Source organism: Gorilla gorilla, chromosome 5 (genome assembly GCF_029281585.2).
Source record: "Gorilla gorilla gorilla isolate KB3781 chromosome 5, NHGRI_mGorGor1-v2.1_pri, whole genome shotgun sequence".
Taxonomy (NCBI): Eukaryota; Metazoa; Chordata; class Mammalia; order Primates; family Hominidae; genus Gorilla; species Gorilla gorilla.
The window spans coordinates 166,907,382-166,926,330 of record NC_073229.2 but is presented as its reverse complement, the minus strand read 5'-3'; the positions used below and the strand labels follow the sequence as shown (position 1 = coordinate 166,926,330).

At 39.2% G+C, this 18,949-nt stretch overlaps 1 protein-coding gene across 11 annotated transcripts in view; it reads left to right on the top strand.

The window, feature by feature from the left end:
* The window catches only part of HIVEP2 (HIVEP zinc finger 2), a 195,617-nt gene that overhangs the window by 165,630 nt on the left and 11,038 nt on the right, over positions 1-18,949 (top strand). For 6 of the 11 annotated variants that reach the window (XM_063707898.1, XM_019029863.3, XM_055392030.2 and 3 more), the window contains 4 exons: positions 5,219-5,263; positions 6,295-11,865; positions 12,882-13,036; positions 16,445-16,620. In XM_063707898.1, coding sequence (XP_063563968.1) covers positions 6,682-11,865; positions 12,882-13,036; positions 16,445-16,620 — 5,515 coding nt within the window. In that variant the 5' untranslated portion in view covers positions 5,219-5,263; positions 6,295-6,681. Of the gene's footprint in view, positions 1-1,812; positions 1,931-5,218; positions 5,264-6,294; positions 11,866-12,881; positions 13,037-16,444; positions 16,621-18,949 lie in introns of all 11 variants that reach the window. The other 5 variants (XM_063707900.1, XM_063707903.1, XM_063707901.1 and 2 more) reach the window with 2 other exon arrangements.

The window sequence follows — 18,949 nt, the reverse complement described above, 5'->3', positions numbered from 1 at the left end:
AAAATTTTAACTGTGAATGCAAAACTGTATTTGGAATTCCGCTCCTTTGTTGGCAGTGGGTGCCAAAAATGACTTTGTGTGGGTTTGGTTACCATAAAAGGAAATCTCAGTGAATAAAGTGACAACTCGCTGTTTTCATATGAGAATTACTCTCATACTGCATTTTTTGATGTATCAATTGATTAGGAAACCTGGTATATATTTTAATGGAATATTAGAGAATCTGAAAAATGAATTGACTCTACACAATCATAGAGAAATACTGTAGCTATAATTAACCATATTACTATAGATCTTTATAGTTCTAAGTGGATCTCTGTTGAAGAAATTAAACTAAAATTGCAGGTAGATACAATGGTACATTTAATGACTTGTAATAATGTTATGAAGTCCAAAGAAAGCATTTTCCTAGACTTAATGATTCATTTAATATAGATTTCCTTATCTAACATACTTTTAAAAATGTTTTGTTATCTATAAGCATTTTTATACATTTTAGTAATAAAATGTAAGCTCAAGAATTTATGCCATTTGGAAGAGTTAGGTTGCTTAGTAAAAGTGTCACCTAACAAAACAAGACAAATGCCATTATCTAACCTTGAAAACCCGACTGTTTTTAAAGTGAATTTATTTTCCTCAGTATAACATGAGTGGAGTAGCAGAGAAACTTTCAAACCCTCCCAAATCCTGCTTGTTTTTAAAGAGAAAGTCATGCCATGTTCAGTAATAGATTATGATGCACACAATTTCCATTGCAGAATCTTTTCAGTTTCCAGGATAAAGCAGCTGTAGAAAAGTGACAAATACAAATAGTCCATATTTTTAATGGTTCATAAATATGATCAATAAATTCTAAAAGAAGCCATCGCTCACTTTGTCTCCCACCTACCTCTCTCTATATGTCTCAGAAACTCCAAGAAGAGATATGATTTTATGGATAGCAGTTAGTCAAAGGCTCCCCAAGGATAGTGTTGGAGAGAAAAAGACATCCTCAAACATGTTTCAAATCAAATGTGAAAGGTTCATGTGAAATAAGCATGATTTCTAGTTCCCTAGTAAGCCTTTCACTGAAGTGAAAAACTAGACATTGTGGATCAGAGGAGGGGTCCCTGTAGTGCTGGGACCTCCAGCTTAGGCACAAAGATGGAAGCTCTTCCCACACAACCCAGGAGAGAAAGCATGGCGTGGGATATCACCTAGCTTCCTGGTAAAATGGTGGGGCATCTCGGGTAGGCTTGTCTTAGAAATTTAAAAGGAAGAGATTTTCTTGACAGAAGCTATTTGCATAATTGAGTTAATGTTTTGAATCTTAAAAACTTTCTGGATAATAAATGCTGTTGGAATATAGAAAGATCCTATGTTAAACTTAGCAAAATTATTTTTTAAAATAAAGTGATAGATAAGACTTTTTTTCTGATTATCCTCCTTCTTCTAAAAATTAAACAATTAACTTAATGATCTAGACATGTTTTGTTCTGACCATGAGGTATCTGGTTTTGAATTTTGTGTAAGTCACTTTTTTTCAACTTCTGGTGTATTCTCTGGTAGCAAAATATTATTTCTGAATTTTATTTGATGCATCTACTATATGATATGCCCTTAGTGTATAAGAATGGTTTTATTATTTTATACCATAAAAATTAAACGTCTGATTTATAAAGGTATTACCTCATTGCTAAGTGAAAACATTATATTTTATTGAATAACTTATGAAATAAATTATTCCAACCCTGTTTTTTATAAAATTGTATGTACTTATTACTTGAAGTTTATGCTGTTTTTTGTTTTGTTTGTTTGTTTGTTTTGAGATAGAGTCTCACTCTTTTCCCCAGGCTGGAGTGCAGTGCTGCAATCATAGCTCACTGCAGCCTCGACCTGCTGGGCTCAGGTGATTCTCCCACCTCAGCCTCCTGAGTAGCTGAGACTACAGGTACACGCCACCATACCCAGCTAATTTTTGTATTTTTTGTAGAGACAGTGTTTTGCCATGTTGCCCGGGCTGGTCTCGAACTCCTAAGCTCAAGCGATCCACCTGCCTCCACCTCTCAAAGTGCTAGGATTACAGGCATGAGCCACCATGCCCAGCCCCTGAAGTTTATGTTTTGAGCAAAATTATACATTCTGCATCACCAAAAGATGGAAAATGATACATACCTGATTTTCACTTGTAAGGTTCTTATTTTCCTTAAAACTAATGATTTCCAAGCTGGGCACAGTGGCTTAGGAGCTACTTGGGAAGCAGGGCCCAGAGCATCCCTTGAGCCCATGAGTTTGAGTCCAGCCTGGACAAGAAAGTGAGACCCCCTCCTCTAAAAAAAAAAGTAATGATTTTCAAATAACAAAAGAAAACAGTCTGTCATGAGACTTTATTATGGTCTTACAAGAAGCTGTTCTCATTAATACTTAATATACATATTTTGAACATTATTTAAATTATGGATTTTTTTATTTCTAGGAAATGGCATTTTGGGGCCATTTTTTGTACTACAAACATGCAGAGCTCATTTATATTCTCTCAGAACCATTAAAAGTTGAGACACTTCATATATTAAAGTTAAGTGGAAATATTTAGATGAAGATATTATTGAAGATGTATTATTTTAAGTTGTAATAAAACTTAATGGAGAGTGGTGGTGAGTCCTCCCAGACTTAGAAGTCACCAAATTTAGATCTGAATTTCGATTCTGAAACCCAACCTCTCTAAGAATCATTCTCAACTGTAAAATAGGTGTAATAATACCCTTAGCATAGAGGTATAATGAAGATAAAATAAGACAATGTATATGAAACTCTTTAACAGTATGTATCAGCCCATGGTAAATATATAGTAAATGACAGTCATTATCATTGTTATAATTAACAATGAAACTGCATACATAGATCAATACCATGATAAAATATTAAATCTGAAAAATAACTTAGAAATTATTCACTTCAAGCTCTGAGTCCTAATTGAGGATTCATACATGCTTGTCTTGAATTGAAAATGTAGAATACTTCCATTTTAGAGGGTATTTATTTACCTCTGCAAGTCTGGCAGAGGTTGTGTCTACATGAACCTTAAATATTTAGTTAATTAAACACAGTTAGCCAATTTAGATTCAACATTGTGTCTTCTTCTTGTTAGCATGGTTCCTGGAATTGACACAAGGAAATTTGCATTGGAATATTATGAGACTATCACTTGTGTTTCAGTTTTTGCCTCATTTCCTGCAGAGGGATGCTAAAGAAAATTATCGCACAGCAAAAAATTAAATCCAATAGCAAAACTTTTTAGCAAACTGAGATTAATATCTTTGTTTAGTATTTTGACTGCTGCTTTACAAATCTCTTAGGCTTCATGGCCATTAACAGAAGGAATCTCTGAGTACAGATGTCTTACTACAAATATCTGGGGGCTACTGATTTCTCACCCAAAAGACTTACCGTTCCTGTGGGAATTTCCGGGTGCTTTTCCCCTCTCAAAGTGCAACTTCTGTCATTATCATCATCACAGTCAAATTCGATGTTAGGCAGAAAATTGCCCATGGAAGTAAGACTACTATTTGAGTTTCGCTTTAGGAATCTGCAGTACATCTGCATGGTAGCATTTTAAAAAATTATTAACTAGTGTTTTATTTAAAAAGATAAACATGCTCATGTTAAGAAAAATAAACAAAAATTAAACTTACTGAAAGTCATGAGGTGAAAGGTAAAAATCCTTTCTTTCCTCTTCCTCTGAATCCCAGGTTCCACTTTTTGTTTTTCTTTTTTTATTTTTGAGATGGAGTTTCGCTCTTGTTGCCCAGGCTGGAATGCAATGGCTCGATCTTGGCTCACTGCAACCTCTGCCTCCCGGGTCCAAACAATTCTCCTGCCTCAGCCTCCCAAGTAGCTGGGATTACAGGCATGCACCACCATGCCTGGCTAATTTTTTATATTTTTAGTAGAAACAGGGTTTCTCTATGTTGGTCAGGCTGGTGCCAATGCTGCCTGGCATCCTTACAGGAATTTTCTGTTGATCAACTGTTCCTCTTTTTCACCCATAGGATTAACAATGTGTCTTCGTACTAGGGTGCAATAAGCTTTTCTTGCATTTAATGTTACTATCCCCTGAACAAGTTTCTATATTGGTACTTATAGCTGTACTTTATTTATTTTAAATGCCTCAGTTTTATCATTGAGCCATAATTTATTTAAGTGGTTCTTGTACATATATATTGGTGTGCACTTGTGCAAGTACACCTGTAAGGATATATTTCCAGTAGTGGAATTTCTAGGTTAATGTGTATGATCTTTTTTATTTTGATAAACGGACACATTGCCTATCAAGGAAACATCTGAGGTTCTATGACAGTTGATACAGTTTATCATTGAAGTTCTCAGAATCCTGTGGGTACCTCATTGAACACTCCCCTAAGGAAGTGAGTATTCACTTAAAATTGAACGATTACTTAGTTGTCAAGTCTTCCTGAGCCATACGCCATCATCTAGAGGACTCCTTCACTTTGCTATGATGTAAATTTCCTAAAAGGGAAATTTATTCTTTTAAACATAAACATTCAAACCTATCAGAAAAAAAAAAACCCCACTATTTTCATCCAGGCGAGGTGGCTCACACCTATAATCCTAACACTTTGGGAGGCCAAGATGGGCAGATTGCTTGAGCCCAGGAGTTTGAGACCAGCCTGGGCAATATGGCAAGACCTCATCTCTACAACAAAATACAAAAATTAGATGGATGTAGTGGTGCATGCCTTTAGTCCCAGTTACTTGGGAGCCTGAGGCGGGAGGATCACCTGAGCTCAGGGAGGTCGAGGCTGCAGTGAGCAGTGATTGCACCACTGTACTCCAGCCTGGGCACCAGAGTGAGACTCTTATCTCAAAAAAAAAACAAAACAAAAAACGCCTGTATCTCAACTTTTAATATCTAGGGAATTAGAACTAGGCTGATTACATTTAAATAAGATATTTCATATATAATAATCTTATATCTTAGAAAATATTACTATGATGTTTTTATAATATTTTCTCTGAGTTATTTTTGAGTCACAGTGTCAGTGTAAGGTTTACTCTTCTGGTGTAATGCTTTCTGAAGCAGTTTCTTGCTTTTGTTTTAGGGTACATAGCATTGTGAACCCTTTATATAATGAACTGGAAATTGGAATTTGTATTTGTATATATCAATGGTATGGTTTAATGGAACAATTTTTCCTAACTGCATTTATTTTGTATCTAGGAAGCGTCAGGACAATCATGCCCATAAGAACTCTAAACTGTTCAGGTAATCATTTCGTTTTTAAACTGTCCTAGAAATATGCTTTGTTTTCTATATTAAGAAGACTTTATAATTGTTTTGTTTAGATGCACCCTTTTATCTTTTCCAAAGTTCTGTGACATCTAATTCTTGTAGCCTTGATGTCATTTTACTAATCACTGATTTTAAGCTGTAAAATATAGTTATACTTTATAGTAATATATAATACTTTATGAATTATGTATTTTATAAAACATGTATTTTATATATGTATGCTTATATGTATACTATGTTATATTTATATTTTATATTAATATGTAACATATATATATGGTTTTTTTTTTGAGATGGAGTCTTGCTCTGTCGCCAGGCTGCAGTGCAGTGACATGATGTCAGCTCACTGCAACCTCCGCCTCCCGGGTTCAAGCGATTCCCCTCCCTTAGCCTCCCGAGTAGCTGGGACTACAGGTGCATGCCACCACACCCAGCTAATTTTTGTATTTTTAGTAGAGATGGGGTTTCACCATTTTGGCCAGGATGGTTTCGGTGTCTTGACCTCGTGATCCACCTGCCTCAGCCTCCCCAAATGCTGGGATTACAGGCGTGAGCCACCATGCCTGGCCACATATTGTTTGTATTAAGCTATAAAACATATCTCTATATAGAGATATGTAATACACTTTGGCATACAAGTCATAAAACTTGGTTAGGAATAGCTCTATTTTTTTTTTAATGGGGCTTTCTAAAACCTTATACTTTTGTAGATAATATCCATCAAGGATTTTCCTTCAAATGGTTTTCTAAAGTTAAAAAGTATTTATTTAAAAGAGTGACCAAAATTCAAACACGGAAGAGACTTATGTTCATGACTTAATGCTGAGTTTGAAATTAATATATTTTAATTGTGGAATTAATGTAATCTCAATAAAAATAATTCTTTGGAGTAAAAATCATTTCAAATTTATCTAATTTCTGGTTGGTTAGTTAGGTTTTTTTTTTTTTTTGGTTTCTTATTTGAAACTGTTATGACAATCTCTTTGTATTTTCTTTTTCTTCAGATCATTTTATCTTAGTGAAACTGGCAATTGAACTTTGCTCTAGTTGATGGGCAAAATTTCTCCTAGACTATTCATCATCCCAATTTCATCCTAGTTGAAAATTTTCAAATGCCATAAGAAATCTTTATAGATTTGCACTTAGCTTTTGGATGGACATTTCTACAATGGAGAGAACTGTGTTATAGCCCTGGTCCAAGGACATTACTAGCTAATGCCCATCGACTGTGGTGTGCGTGTGGAAGGTTCCAAAGAGAAGGAGCAATCAGCAAGTTTGCAGACACCCTGGAACATGGAAGCAGCCAAGCTTTAAGAAACACAGCTTTGGAGACACTCCATGAGTCTGCACTGCTTTCAGGGGAACTAGCACTTAAGACCTTGTGTAACAAAATGGACACTGGGGACACAGCTCTAGGACAAAAAGCTACCTCAAGGTCTGGAGAAACTGATAAAGCATCAGGTAGATGGAGACAGGAACAATCAGCTGTTATTAAGATGAGCACTTTTGGCAGTCATGAAGGACAGCGGCAACCACAAATAGAGCCTGAGCAAATCGGAAACACAGCATCAGCACAACTGTTTGGTTCTGGGAAACTGGCCTCCCCTAGTGAAGTGGTGCAGCAAGTCGCAGAGAAGCAATATCCACCGCATCGTCCGAGTCCTTACTCATGCCAACACTCACTCTCTTTCCCTCAGCACTCATTGCCACAGGGGGTCATGCACAGCACCAAGCCACATCAGAGCCTCGAAGGTCCTCCGTGGCTTTTCCCTGGCCCTTTGCCATCCGTTGCCTCCGAGGACTTATTTCCTTTTCCTATACATGGCCACAGTGGTGGTTATCCTAGAAAAAAGATTTCAAGTCTGAACCCTGCTTATAGCCAATACTCCCAGAAAAGTATCGAACAGGCAGAAGAGGCTCACAAGAAAGAGCACAAACCCAAAAAGCCTGGCAAGTACATTTGCCCTTACTGCAGCAGAGCGTGTGCCAAACCTAGCGTACTGAAAAAACACATCAGGTCCCATACTGGGGAGCGGCCATATCCATGTATACCTTGTGGTTTCTCTTTCAAGACAAAGAGCAATTTGTACAAGCACAGGAAGTCACATGCCCATGCAATTAAGGCAGGATTAGTACCTTTCACAGAGTCAGCTGTATCTAAATTGGACCTAGAGGCTGGTTTTATTGATGTAGAAGCAGAAATACATTCAGATGGTGAACAGAGTACAGACACAGATGAGGAGAGTTCTTTATTTGCCGAGGCTTCTGACAAAATGAGTCCTGGTCCACCCATCCCACTGGACATTGCCAGCAGAGGCGGCTATCATGGGTCATTGGAAGAATCATTGGGAGGTCCAATGAAGGTGCCGATTTTGATTATCCCTAAAAGTGGGATTCCTCTCCCTAATGAAAGCTCTCAGTATATTGGCCCTGATATGCTACCAAATCCATCTTTAAATACTAAGGCTGATGATTCGCACACAGTCAAACAGAAACTTGCACTAAGACTGTCAGAGAAAAAAGGACAAGATTCTGAGCCATCGCTCAACCTTCTGAGCCCGCACAGTAAAGGAAGCACTGATTCTGGTTACTTTTCTCGCTCAGAAAGTGCTGAGCAGCAAATAAGCCCTCCCAACACAAATGCAAAGTCTTATGAAGAAATCATCTTTGGAAAATACTGTCGGCTTAGTCCGAGAAATGCACTCAGTGTTACAACCACAAGTCAGGAGCGTGCCGCAATGGGTAGGAAGGGCATAATGGAACCATTACCTCACGTTAACACCAGGTTAGATGTCAAGATGTTTGAAGATCCTGTTTCACAGCTGATCCCAAGCAAGGGAGATGTCGACCCCAGTCAAACGAGCATGCTGAAATCCACTAAGTTCAACAGTGAGTCCAGACAACCCCAGATTATTCCATCATCTATCAGGAACGAAGGAAAACTTTATCCAGCAAACTTCCAAGGCAGCAACCCGGTTCTCTTAGAAGCTCCTGTAGACTCTTCACCCCTTATTAGAAGCAACTCAATGCCAACTTCTTCAGCAACTAATCTAACTATTCCTCCTTCTTTGAGAGGAAGTCACTCATTTGATGAAAGGATGACTGGTTCCGATGATGTATTCTATCCAGGGACCGTGGGCATACCCCCTCAGCGCATGCTAAGAAGACAAGCGGCATTTGAGCTGCCTTCGGTACAGGAGGGTCACGTGGAAGTCGAGCACCATGGCAGGATGTTGAAGGGTATCAGCAGTTCATCCCTGAAGGAAAAGAAATTGTCTCCTGGGGACAGGGTTGGGTATGACTATGATGTCTGTCGGAAACCCTATAAGAAGTGGGAGGACTCTGAAACACCAAAGCAAAACTACAGGGACATTTCCTGCTTGAGTTCTTTAAAGCATGGTGGAGAATATTTCATGGATCCCGTGGTGCCATTGCAGGGAGTACCAAGCATGTTTGGAACTACCTGTGAAAACAGGAAACGCCGGAAAGAGAAGAGCGTAGGGGATGAAGAGGACACGCCCATGATCTGCAGCAGCATTGTAAGCACTCCCGTGGGCATCATGGCTTCCGATTATGACCCCAAACTGCAGATGCAGGAAGGAGTCAGGAGTGGATTTGCCATGGCTGGACACGAAAACCTTTCTCATGGTCACACGGAACGCTTTGACCCATGTCGTCCCCAACTGCAGCCTGGAAGTCCATCTCTTGTGTCAGAGGAGTCACCTTCAGCCATTGATTCAGACAAGATGTCAGACCTAGGGGGCAGGAAACCTCCTGGAAATGTGATTTCTGTGATTCAGCACACCAACTCACTGAGCCGACCCAATTCATTTGAAAGATCTGAGTCAGCCGAACTTGTGGCTTGCACACAGGATAAAGCCCCTTCCCCTTCAGAGACTTGTGACAGTGAGATTTCAGAAGCCCCAGTGAGTCCTGAGTGGGCTCCACCTGGGGATGGTGCAGAAAGTGGGGGGAAACCCTCTCCATCTCAGCAGGTGCAGCAGCAGTCCTATCACACACAGCCCAGGCTAGTTCGGCAACACAACATCCAGGTTCCTGAGATTCGAGTGACCGAGGAGCCTGATAAACCTGAGAAGGAGAAGGAAGCCCAGAGCAAAGAGCCAGAGAAGCCTGTGGAAGAATTTCAGTGGCCCCAGAGAAGTGAGACCCTTTCCCAGCTCCCCGCGGAGAAGTTGCCACCCAAAAAGAAGCGTCTGCGACTTGCAGATATGGAGCACTCCTCAGGGGAGTCCAGCTTTGAATCCACAGGCACAGGCCTCTCCCGCAGCCCCAGCCAAGAAAGCAACTTGTCCCACAGCTCCAGTTTCTCCATGTCTTTTGAAAGAGAAGAAACCAGTAAGCTTTCTGCACTTCCTAAGCAGGATGAGTTTGGGAAGCATTCAGAGTTTCTGACTGTCCCTGCTGGTTCATACTCATTGTCTGTCCCAGGCCATCACCACCAGAAAGAGATGCGACGCTGCTCATCAGAGCAGATGCCTTGTCCTCACCCAGCGGAAGTCCCAGAAGTTCGGAGCAAATCATTTGATTATGGGAATCTGTCCCATGCTCCTGTGTCGGGAGCAGCAGCCTCCACGGTATCACCGTCCAGGGAGAGGAAGAAATGCTTTCTGGTGCGGCAAGCTTCCTTCAGTGGCTCCCCAGAAATCTCCCAGGGCGAGGTTGGCATGGATCAGAGCGTGAAGCAAGAGCAGCTGGAGCACCTGCATGCTGGCCTCCGGTCCGGGTGGCACCATGGCCCGCCTGCTGTGCTGCCTCCTCTTCAGCAAGAGGACCCAGGGAAGCAGGTGGTGGGTCCTTGTCCCCCGCTGAGCTCGGGGCCACTGCACCTGGCCCAGCCACAGATCATGCACATGGACAGTCAGGAATCTTTGAGAAATCCCTTGATCCAACCAACATCCTATATGACAAGCAAGCACTTACCTGAACAGCCACACTTATTTCCACATCAAGAGACAATTCCATTTTCTCCAATCCAGAATGCCTTGTTTCAGTTTCAGTATCCTACAGTTTGTATGGTTCATTTACCAGCTCAGCAGCCTCCCTGGTGGCAGGCACATTTCCCACATCCCTTTGCTCAGCACCCTCAGAAGAGCTGTGGCAAGCCCTCTTTTCAGACAGAAATCCATTCGAGCTATCCCTTAGAGCATGTGGCAGAGCACACTGGAAAGAAACCTGCTGAGTACGCACACACGAAAGAGCAGACCTACCCATGTTATTCAGGAGCATCAGGGCTACACCCAAAGAACCTTCTTCCAAAGTTTCCATCAGACCAGAGCAGTAAGTCAACTGAAACGCCCTCTGAGCAGGTTCTTCAAGATTTTGCCTCGGCAAATGCTGGGCCTTTGCAGTCCCTCCCAGGAACAGTGGTTCCTGTTCGGATCCAGACGCACGTACCATCCTATGGAAGTGTCATGTACACAAGCATTTCTCAGATACTTGGGCAGAATAGCCCTGCCATTGTCATATGCAAAGTCGATGAGAATATGACCCAAAGGACACTGGTCACCAACGCAGCCATGCAAGGGATAGGATTCAACATTGCCCAGGTGCTGGGGCAGCATGCGGGCTTGGAGAAGTACCCCATTTGGAAAGCACCTCAGACTTTGCCCCTCGGCTTAGAATCCTCCATCCCCTTGTGTTTACCTTCCACCTCTGACAGCGTGGCCACCCTGGGAGGTAGCAAGCGAATGCTTTCTCCAGCCAGTAGCTTGGAGCTCTTCATGGAAACCAAGCAGCAGAAAAGGGTCAAAGAAGAAAAGATGTACGGACAGATTGTGGAGGAGCTTAGTGCTGTGGAGCTGACCAACTCAGACATCAAAAAGGACCTCTCCCGCCCCCAGAAACCCCAGCTGGTTCGACAAGGATGTGCTTCTGAGCCAAAAGATGGCTTGCAGTCAGGGTCATCTTCCTTCTCCTCGCTGTCGCCCTCCTCATCTCAAGACTATCCTTCTGTTAGCCCGTCTTCCAGGGAGCCATTCCCGCCCAGCAAGGAGATGCTTTCTGGTTCCCGGGCACCACTTCCGGGGCAGAAGTCCAGTGGGCCTTCTGAAAGCAAAGAATCTTCAGATGAATTAGATATTGATGAGACGGCATCGGACATGAGCATGAGCCCACAGAGTTCTTCATTACCAGCAGGAGATGGTCAGCTGGAAGAGGAAGGGAAGGGCCACAAGCGGCCTGTTGGCATGCTGGTCCGCATGGCCTCTGCCCCCAGCGGGAACGTGGCAGACTCAACTCTTCTTCTCACGGACATGGCAGATTTCCAGCAGATTCTTCAGTTCCCCAGTCTGCGGACAACAACTACTGTGAGTTGGTGCTTCTTGAATTATACAAAACCCAATTATGTGCAACAGGCCACCTTCAAATCCTCGGTTTATGCTTCATGGTGCATTAGTTCCTGTAACCCAAACCCATCAGGATTGAACACCAAGACCACGCTGGCTCTTCTGAGGTCCAAGCAAAAAATCACTGCAGAAATTTATACTCTAGCTGCTATGCATAGGCCTGGAACCGGCAAGCTTACATCATCAAGTGCTTGGAAGCAGTTTACTCAGGTAACAAATACTGTTTTAGGAAGAACTTTGTATTGTGGATTTGATTGCTGAGCAGACTACATAGTGAAGGATATAAGGCCTAAAAAAAAAAATAGAAGTAAAATGAAGGTCAGTGTGGGGGCGTTTTCAGAAAGTCTGGCCTTACTCAGGAGTGGAAGAAGCCACTGACTGCACTTGGTTCTGAGGTCTCAGGCATGGTCCATTTTCAGAAGAAAAAGCCTACATTTATGCTTTTAAAATTTAAAAATTTGGGTGCCATGAAATCCTACCACTGGGATTAATTCCCATGGGTTGTTTTCCTTCTGACCTTTGTGAGTGACCTAGCAGGTCTAATTTTCTTTGGATGTGAGGAATTCAGGGAATTGTGAAGTGGGCCATAGAGCAGGGAGTGGAGGCTGAAAGGAAAGATGAAGAAGGAGGACCGAGCTTTGCAGATGCTGCAGGGCTTACTCTCATTGACGAGACATCTGTCTCCTTCAAAACTTATTTTTCCAAGTTGCTGGCTGGTTTATTCCTACAAGAACCATCAATGCCTTCCATGTAAAATTATAAAAATATTAAGGGGAATTTTGAAATTTCTGCTAAATTAATAAGGAGGCAAATAGAGGATTTAAAAACATGTTTTCACTTATATCAGTTACCATTTTCCCTTCAATAATTTTTGAGACTACTTCCTTAATTAATATAGATTGTTTTCATTGCTACCTCAAAACATAGAATGTGTCTTTTAAGTATTAGCATTGCACAGAGTGCTGAGTGTATATGTGTATCTATATATTTTTATATATAATATATGTACTTATTATATATAGCTGTAACAGAACGTTGAATTTATTCAGTGGAAACTGTCATTCTTATCTGATTTTTTCCCTAGTGGCCCTTATTTTATATAACTAGTTCCTGGCCTTTTAGTACAGAATTTAGGCTCATTTTCAGAGATTATGGAAGAGTGGGACATAGGGGCTCCTGTGTCTTGGAGAAAGCATGTGAAATGATTCTCTCTTCTTGTCTTACAGATGAAACCTGATGCGTCCTTTTTATTTGGCAGCAAACTAGAAAGGAAACTAGTGGGAAATATCTTAAAGGAAAGAGGGAAAGGAGATATTCATGGAGATAAAGATATTGGATCCAAACAAACTGAGCCAATCCGAGTTAAAATATTTGAAGGAGGGTAAGGAAACAAAGTGCAAATGTAAAATGTGCAGTTATAGGTCAGAGTAAATGGTCCAGAATGTCTGCATGGAAAAGGTACTGTCTAATCTGGTTGGAAGCTGAAAGTAAATTCCTTTTCTATTCACAGTTCTGAACTCTGGCTGGTAATAGATCATAAGTTCATGCCCTTACTTTTGGGATTTGCTTTGCAAGAAAATGTCCCTAATGGATATCATTCAAGCCTCTTCCTTAAATTTTCACCCCTCTAATTTATTATGAAATCTACTAAATTGGTGGACACTTGATGTCATCTAAGTTTGTTCATTCTTTGATCATTTTATAGGTATTTGTTTTATTGACGGACATATTTTTATTCTATGCTTACAAAAATCAGATCATGCACAATCATGTATAATCTTCAGAACTAGTTAATTTGTTTGTTTGTTTTTCTTATTATCTAAACTAGAGGCTTTAATGGGATTTCACCAGTTCCATCAATATCCTTTTCTGTCCCAGGATCCAAGTCAGGGTACCACATTGCACTCAGTTGTCTTGCCTTCTCAGTCTTCTCTGGTCTATGACACTTTCTCTGTATTTTGGAATTTCTTTTCAAATCTTGAGTCCTGAGTCATAGAAACTCAAGTAATAAGGTTCAAAGACTTTGTTATTTGTATAGTTAAGAAAAATTACACATATGTAGTGTCTTGTTTTAGATTTTGATAGAAATGTATCTTTCATCCAGTCACATAGAAGGAAAAGCCTACGCTTATGCTTTTAAAATTTAAAAATTTTGAAGCGTGCTAACCACATTTTGGAGATTATGATGTAATTAGCCTTATCTCTACAACAAATCTATTATTTACGTATCTTCATGGGCATGACTTTATTCCAATTATATTTGGAGGAAATAATGTTACTTGTTTGACTATAAAATGTGGAATGTTCAGTGAGATGAAATATCCATTTCTCACCTAGCATTACCGGTTTGGAGATGGATTATTCTATTTGGTTCTCCCTTAGGTTTTGCCCTCTTTGGATATCTAGCATTTTCACCACTAAAACCACAATTGTATGTAGTAATGAAGCTTGTCTTGATATTTTTTTGACATCCCCCATCTTTTAACACAAACGAGAGAAATATAGATTTTATCTCTCCTCAGAGACTGAGAGGTCCCTGTGACTGAATCAACCCTCTCACATTCAGCAGCCTTCATAGCAGTGTACTTGCACCAGTAGATTAGCGAGAACTCCACAATTACTGTATGCTTTGGGGAGCCCATCTCCACTAACGAAGGACACAAGTGAAAAAGCGTATGTGAACATTTTATTGCTGTGTTTTGGTGATCCAAAAGGATTGTGCCCATACTTCATTTCCTCCTCCTTTAATTGCCCCGTTTTATGGGCTGTGTCCCATTACTTCTTAATCTGTGGCCCAATTTCTGCCCAGTGGTGGCCAAGTGTTTTTTCCAAACCTTGTGTTACCTCCTCTTATTTTGGCAATTGCAAAGTGATAGCTAAAAAAATAAAAAGTATTACTGACCAAAATTGTAAGTGTATATTGTCTAACTGATAGGTTTAATAATAAATTCAATAATTTAGTTAAACACAGCTTTGAATATTTTTCAAAATCCATCAATTATCTTATCAAGTAGATTCATGGGCCTGTAGAACTGTTGTATGATATTTTATTTATACCGGTTTCTCTAATACATCATTATATTTTATACAGAATTTTACTGTATTTTCATTCTGGAAGCAAGTTAATCAGCTAAGACATTGAAAATAAAATTATACTGCTTGATGATAAAATGCATTTCCCATCACTATGATGGCAGGCTATAGTAAGCTTGAAGTATCCTTCCTTGAAGAAAATTAGCTTTGTACAAAAGTATTTGTTTTAGTCTATATGTCTTAAGCAATTTCATCTAGTTAGGGGCAGAGAATAGTGAAATTTAAAGGTGAAAGACATTTGCATCTTTAGGGTTTTTTCTACTTTATTGCAAAAGACAAAGATAAAATTCAAAATAATTTTGAAGAACAAGTGGAAGTCAAAATTCCTGGTAAAAGGGGGGAAATTTAAAGGAACGGAAGACATGCAAAATTGATTATTCATAGTTTTGAATAGTTTCTACTTAACTCTCATCTGGATTGGTACTGACCAAAAAGTAGATAACGTTAAGATTATATGTGAATCCATAACAGAGTTGCTGTTTAAATATGCGGATGGATTTCCTTTCTTAAAATTATTTCAATAGATTGGATGACTGAAGTTAAACTTGCTTTTATTCCTGTTTGTGGATTAGCTAGGATAAAATGAGGAAGTTTGCAATGCTCTTAGAATGTAAAAAAAACTGTAAATTTAGTGCCTTTAACTAAATCCACAGTGGATTAGGGCATTTTGCATGTCAGTTTACCTTTGGAAGTTATGAAAAGAACTCCCCAAATGGAGCGTCTTTCCAAAAATAACATTAGACCCAAAATTCTAGCCTGGCTTTGACTTAAGAGATAATGGCAGTCATTGAATTAGTCCGTATAATACTATTATATCTTATGACAAATTATGTTTTATTGTATTCTAAAATGGAATGGTTGAGCATTGGGTAGATTTCTTCCCTTGATTATCAAAGAAAATACCTAAGACTGTTTTTCTAGCCGATTTGATTAAGCAAGATGACCTCAGATATCCTTTCAAACATCTCTATGAAACCCTTCTGGAAACAAATGCAAATTTGATTAAAAATAGAATCTCTAGTTTTCATTATGTAACTACCTTGAAGAAGCTAGTTGAAATTTAGACTCCACATTATTACAGATTCATGGTCTTTGGGAAGAGCAGATCAAATCTGTAGACAACAGTTGGTGAGCTGAGCTCACCCTGTGTAAACTAGAAATTTCTGAGGCACTCTCGTGCCAGGACTGTAAAAATAGAGTAGGAACTTGCAATGAAGAATTCTATTATCAGTTATACTTAATTTAGCAAATTTAGAGGGTTGTATGTTTATACATGTACATCTTAGATGATGTAATGTTAACAAAAGATACATGATGAACATGTTGGTATGCTTTTTGTATGTCCCTTGATTGGAGGCCATACTAGAATCCAGCCCAAAGGTCTGCAGCTCTTTGAGGTTTACATAAGTCATTTTGAACATCTACTTCCCAACTCTATAAATTCACATGTAATAGTGGAGCCAATTCCATTTTGAATTCCATGTAGCATTACATTTTGTTTACAGTGCCGAATCTATTATCTAGTTCTTTCAGCCATTTACTGCATAAATTTCACAGGCTTCATAGAAGTAAAGTTGAATAATTGTCTGCAAAAGACCCTCATAAAACTTTGCCATGCAAATAATTAGCTTTTGCTTTAATATATAGCATGCTAAGAATATTTGAAAACACACTGGATTCCCTCTTTTTAAAACAGGTACAAATCGAATGAAGATTATGTATATGTCAGAGGACGTGGCCGGGGAAAGTACATTTGTGAAGAATGTGGGATTCGCTGTAAGAAGCCAAGCATGCTCAAAAAACACATCCGTACCCATACTGATGTTCGGCCTTATGTATGCAAGTTATGTAACTTTGCCTTCAAAACGAAAGGTACAAGTCTGATTTTTTTGAGAGGAAAAATACTTCTCTATGGCTACTTAGATTTCTGAGTGCTATTTTATAACTAATCTTCATCAACAATAAAGATGGTTTGTTTGTGAAAATATGATTCCACAAAATATATTTTCTCCCTCAAGTAAGTGATCAAAGGATGTATGTGAGACTGTGAGGCTCCTTTTATGACTTAATTAAGAGCAGTAGACATAGGTCCAGGCCAGTTGTCTCCAAAGGAAGTGGCTACAAATTGTCTGGATAGCTATTACTTCATGTTGGAAATGTTATGTGGTCTAGATAATATTTACACCAGTATTGAAATCCTGCACGTGCAGTGGTATTAGAGAAGCAAGGCAGCAGCTGGGAAGAAAACGTGCTCTTGGTCAGTTTCAAGATTATAAATAATGTAGAGACCCACACATTCCCAGGTGGGTGCCTTCATCCTCAGTTGCATTAATTATGCATAGAAATTTGATAGCTTGTGTTCCCTGTTATCAGCACAGAGACAATTTCTGATTCTCAGTACATAACTGTTAGTCTTATAAAACTAGGACTTGCCTTAAAATTTTTTTTAAAATCTGTTTTTAACAGGTAGATTTATGTAAAAATATTTTACTCAAGGAAGTTGCTTCGGTTATATTTTTATTTTTTATAATATTGTGAAAATGTTCATAAGTCTGGTAGTCTCAGAATACACAGTAGTGAATTAGAGGTTGTTCGACTTTTGCAGAAGTGTGTTTTACCTTAGGTTTAGTGGATACTATAGGCACCCCCTCAACACTTTAAATTTTCATATTGATTAATCTGCTCTGATACCATTCAAGAAAAAGAAATACCAAGTAAAATTATCTTTGGTAGAGAAATGTATACCTGTATTCTTTTATAGCTGAAAATCCTAAATTGCTAGAAGTGTAAATGGGTAGCCTCTCAACATATCTGTTTCTCTTTTATTAAAAAGATCTGTGTAATAGAATTGCCTCATTTGAAGCTGAAAAAAGTATGTATTCATTTGTGTCTCAAAAAATAAACATATGGCCTTTTAAATACCACTCACCTCTGCACAATCAAGCCTTTTATACAGACCTTTACTAAGAGATTCCCTAGGAGATAAGAAAATAAAAACTTTGATTTCAGGGAATATTGCAATTCAATAGTCATTACGAATGATACATATCTTCACTGGGCATATGAGTTTGCTGCAGGTATAGTTGTGTGAAAAACTGGATGAAGAAATGACACATCTCTAGATATTTTTAAAAATCAAATTAAGTCTGTCTCTGAATCATCATCTCCTGAAGGAAATAATTTATTCTTGGTCATTATTGGAGTTTCCTTGTCACCCTTTGGGAATGTGCAAATGTCTCAGAATCTTAAAATGAGCAAAACATCCTGGGAAACCCTGCCAGTTTTCACCTCCGACTGAAATGCCTGTTGTCCAAACCCACATTGTCGTCTGAGCACAGATGGAACGCCCTTGCACGACCAATCCCTTCTCCTTGTCTGTGCCACTTCTTCAGGGGCCTCCCCCGCCACTCTCCTTCCCTCTCCTTGTCCTTATACATTACTTCTGCAGCTCATGACTTTAACAAACTAAAGCCATGGTAGAATTGTTTCAGATCCAGATTTCTAGCTACAGACCTGTTCTGAAGATGGGAGTCTAAAGCCTGACTATCCTTGGAATGGAGAGAAAAATGTAGGAGAAAGAAACACATACTAAAATCTAAATAAACTATCCCGATATGCTTAGCATCTATACCTATACACATCCATAGCGTACTTGCACTCTGGCACAAGTGATGATTTTTATTAATTTATAGATACATTTCATTAATTTTCTAGATTTAAGCATTCTTGATATGTCTATAACATTTTTGGGCTCTTTAAAAAATGGTAGATATAAGTTTTGATAAATAAGAGGAGTGGGGGCCTGGAAATATTTCTATGTTTGGAATTATTCAAAACAGCATGTAAAATTTATAAGTATATAAGCAATAAGTAAATAATAAAGCAATATGAGTAAAATAATAAACAACAGTGTCCCAGTTTTAACTGTCACTCATGTATTACATGAACAGCAAGCTGAACACCCCTACCAGAGGAATAAACTATGCTAGCAGGCTGAGTTTCCACGGAGATTTCACAGAGCCTTCTCTTAAAGGCTCTGTATTTGTTGGTACATTGCTAAAGCGTTGTCAAGGGCACAGACAACATTATGGCTATTTTCACTGAAGTGATGTAAAGGCGCCTTACAACTGAATTAGTTCCTGAATCTCTTTTGATAAGTTATATGGCATATAATTTATATGTATGTGTGTGTGTGTGCATT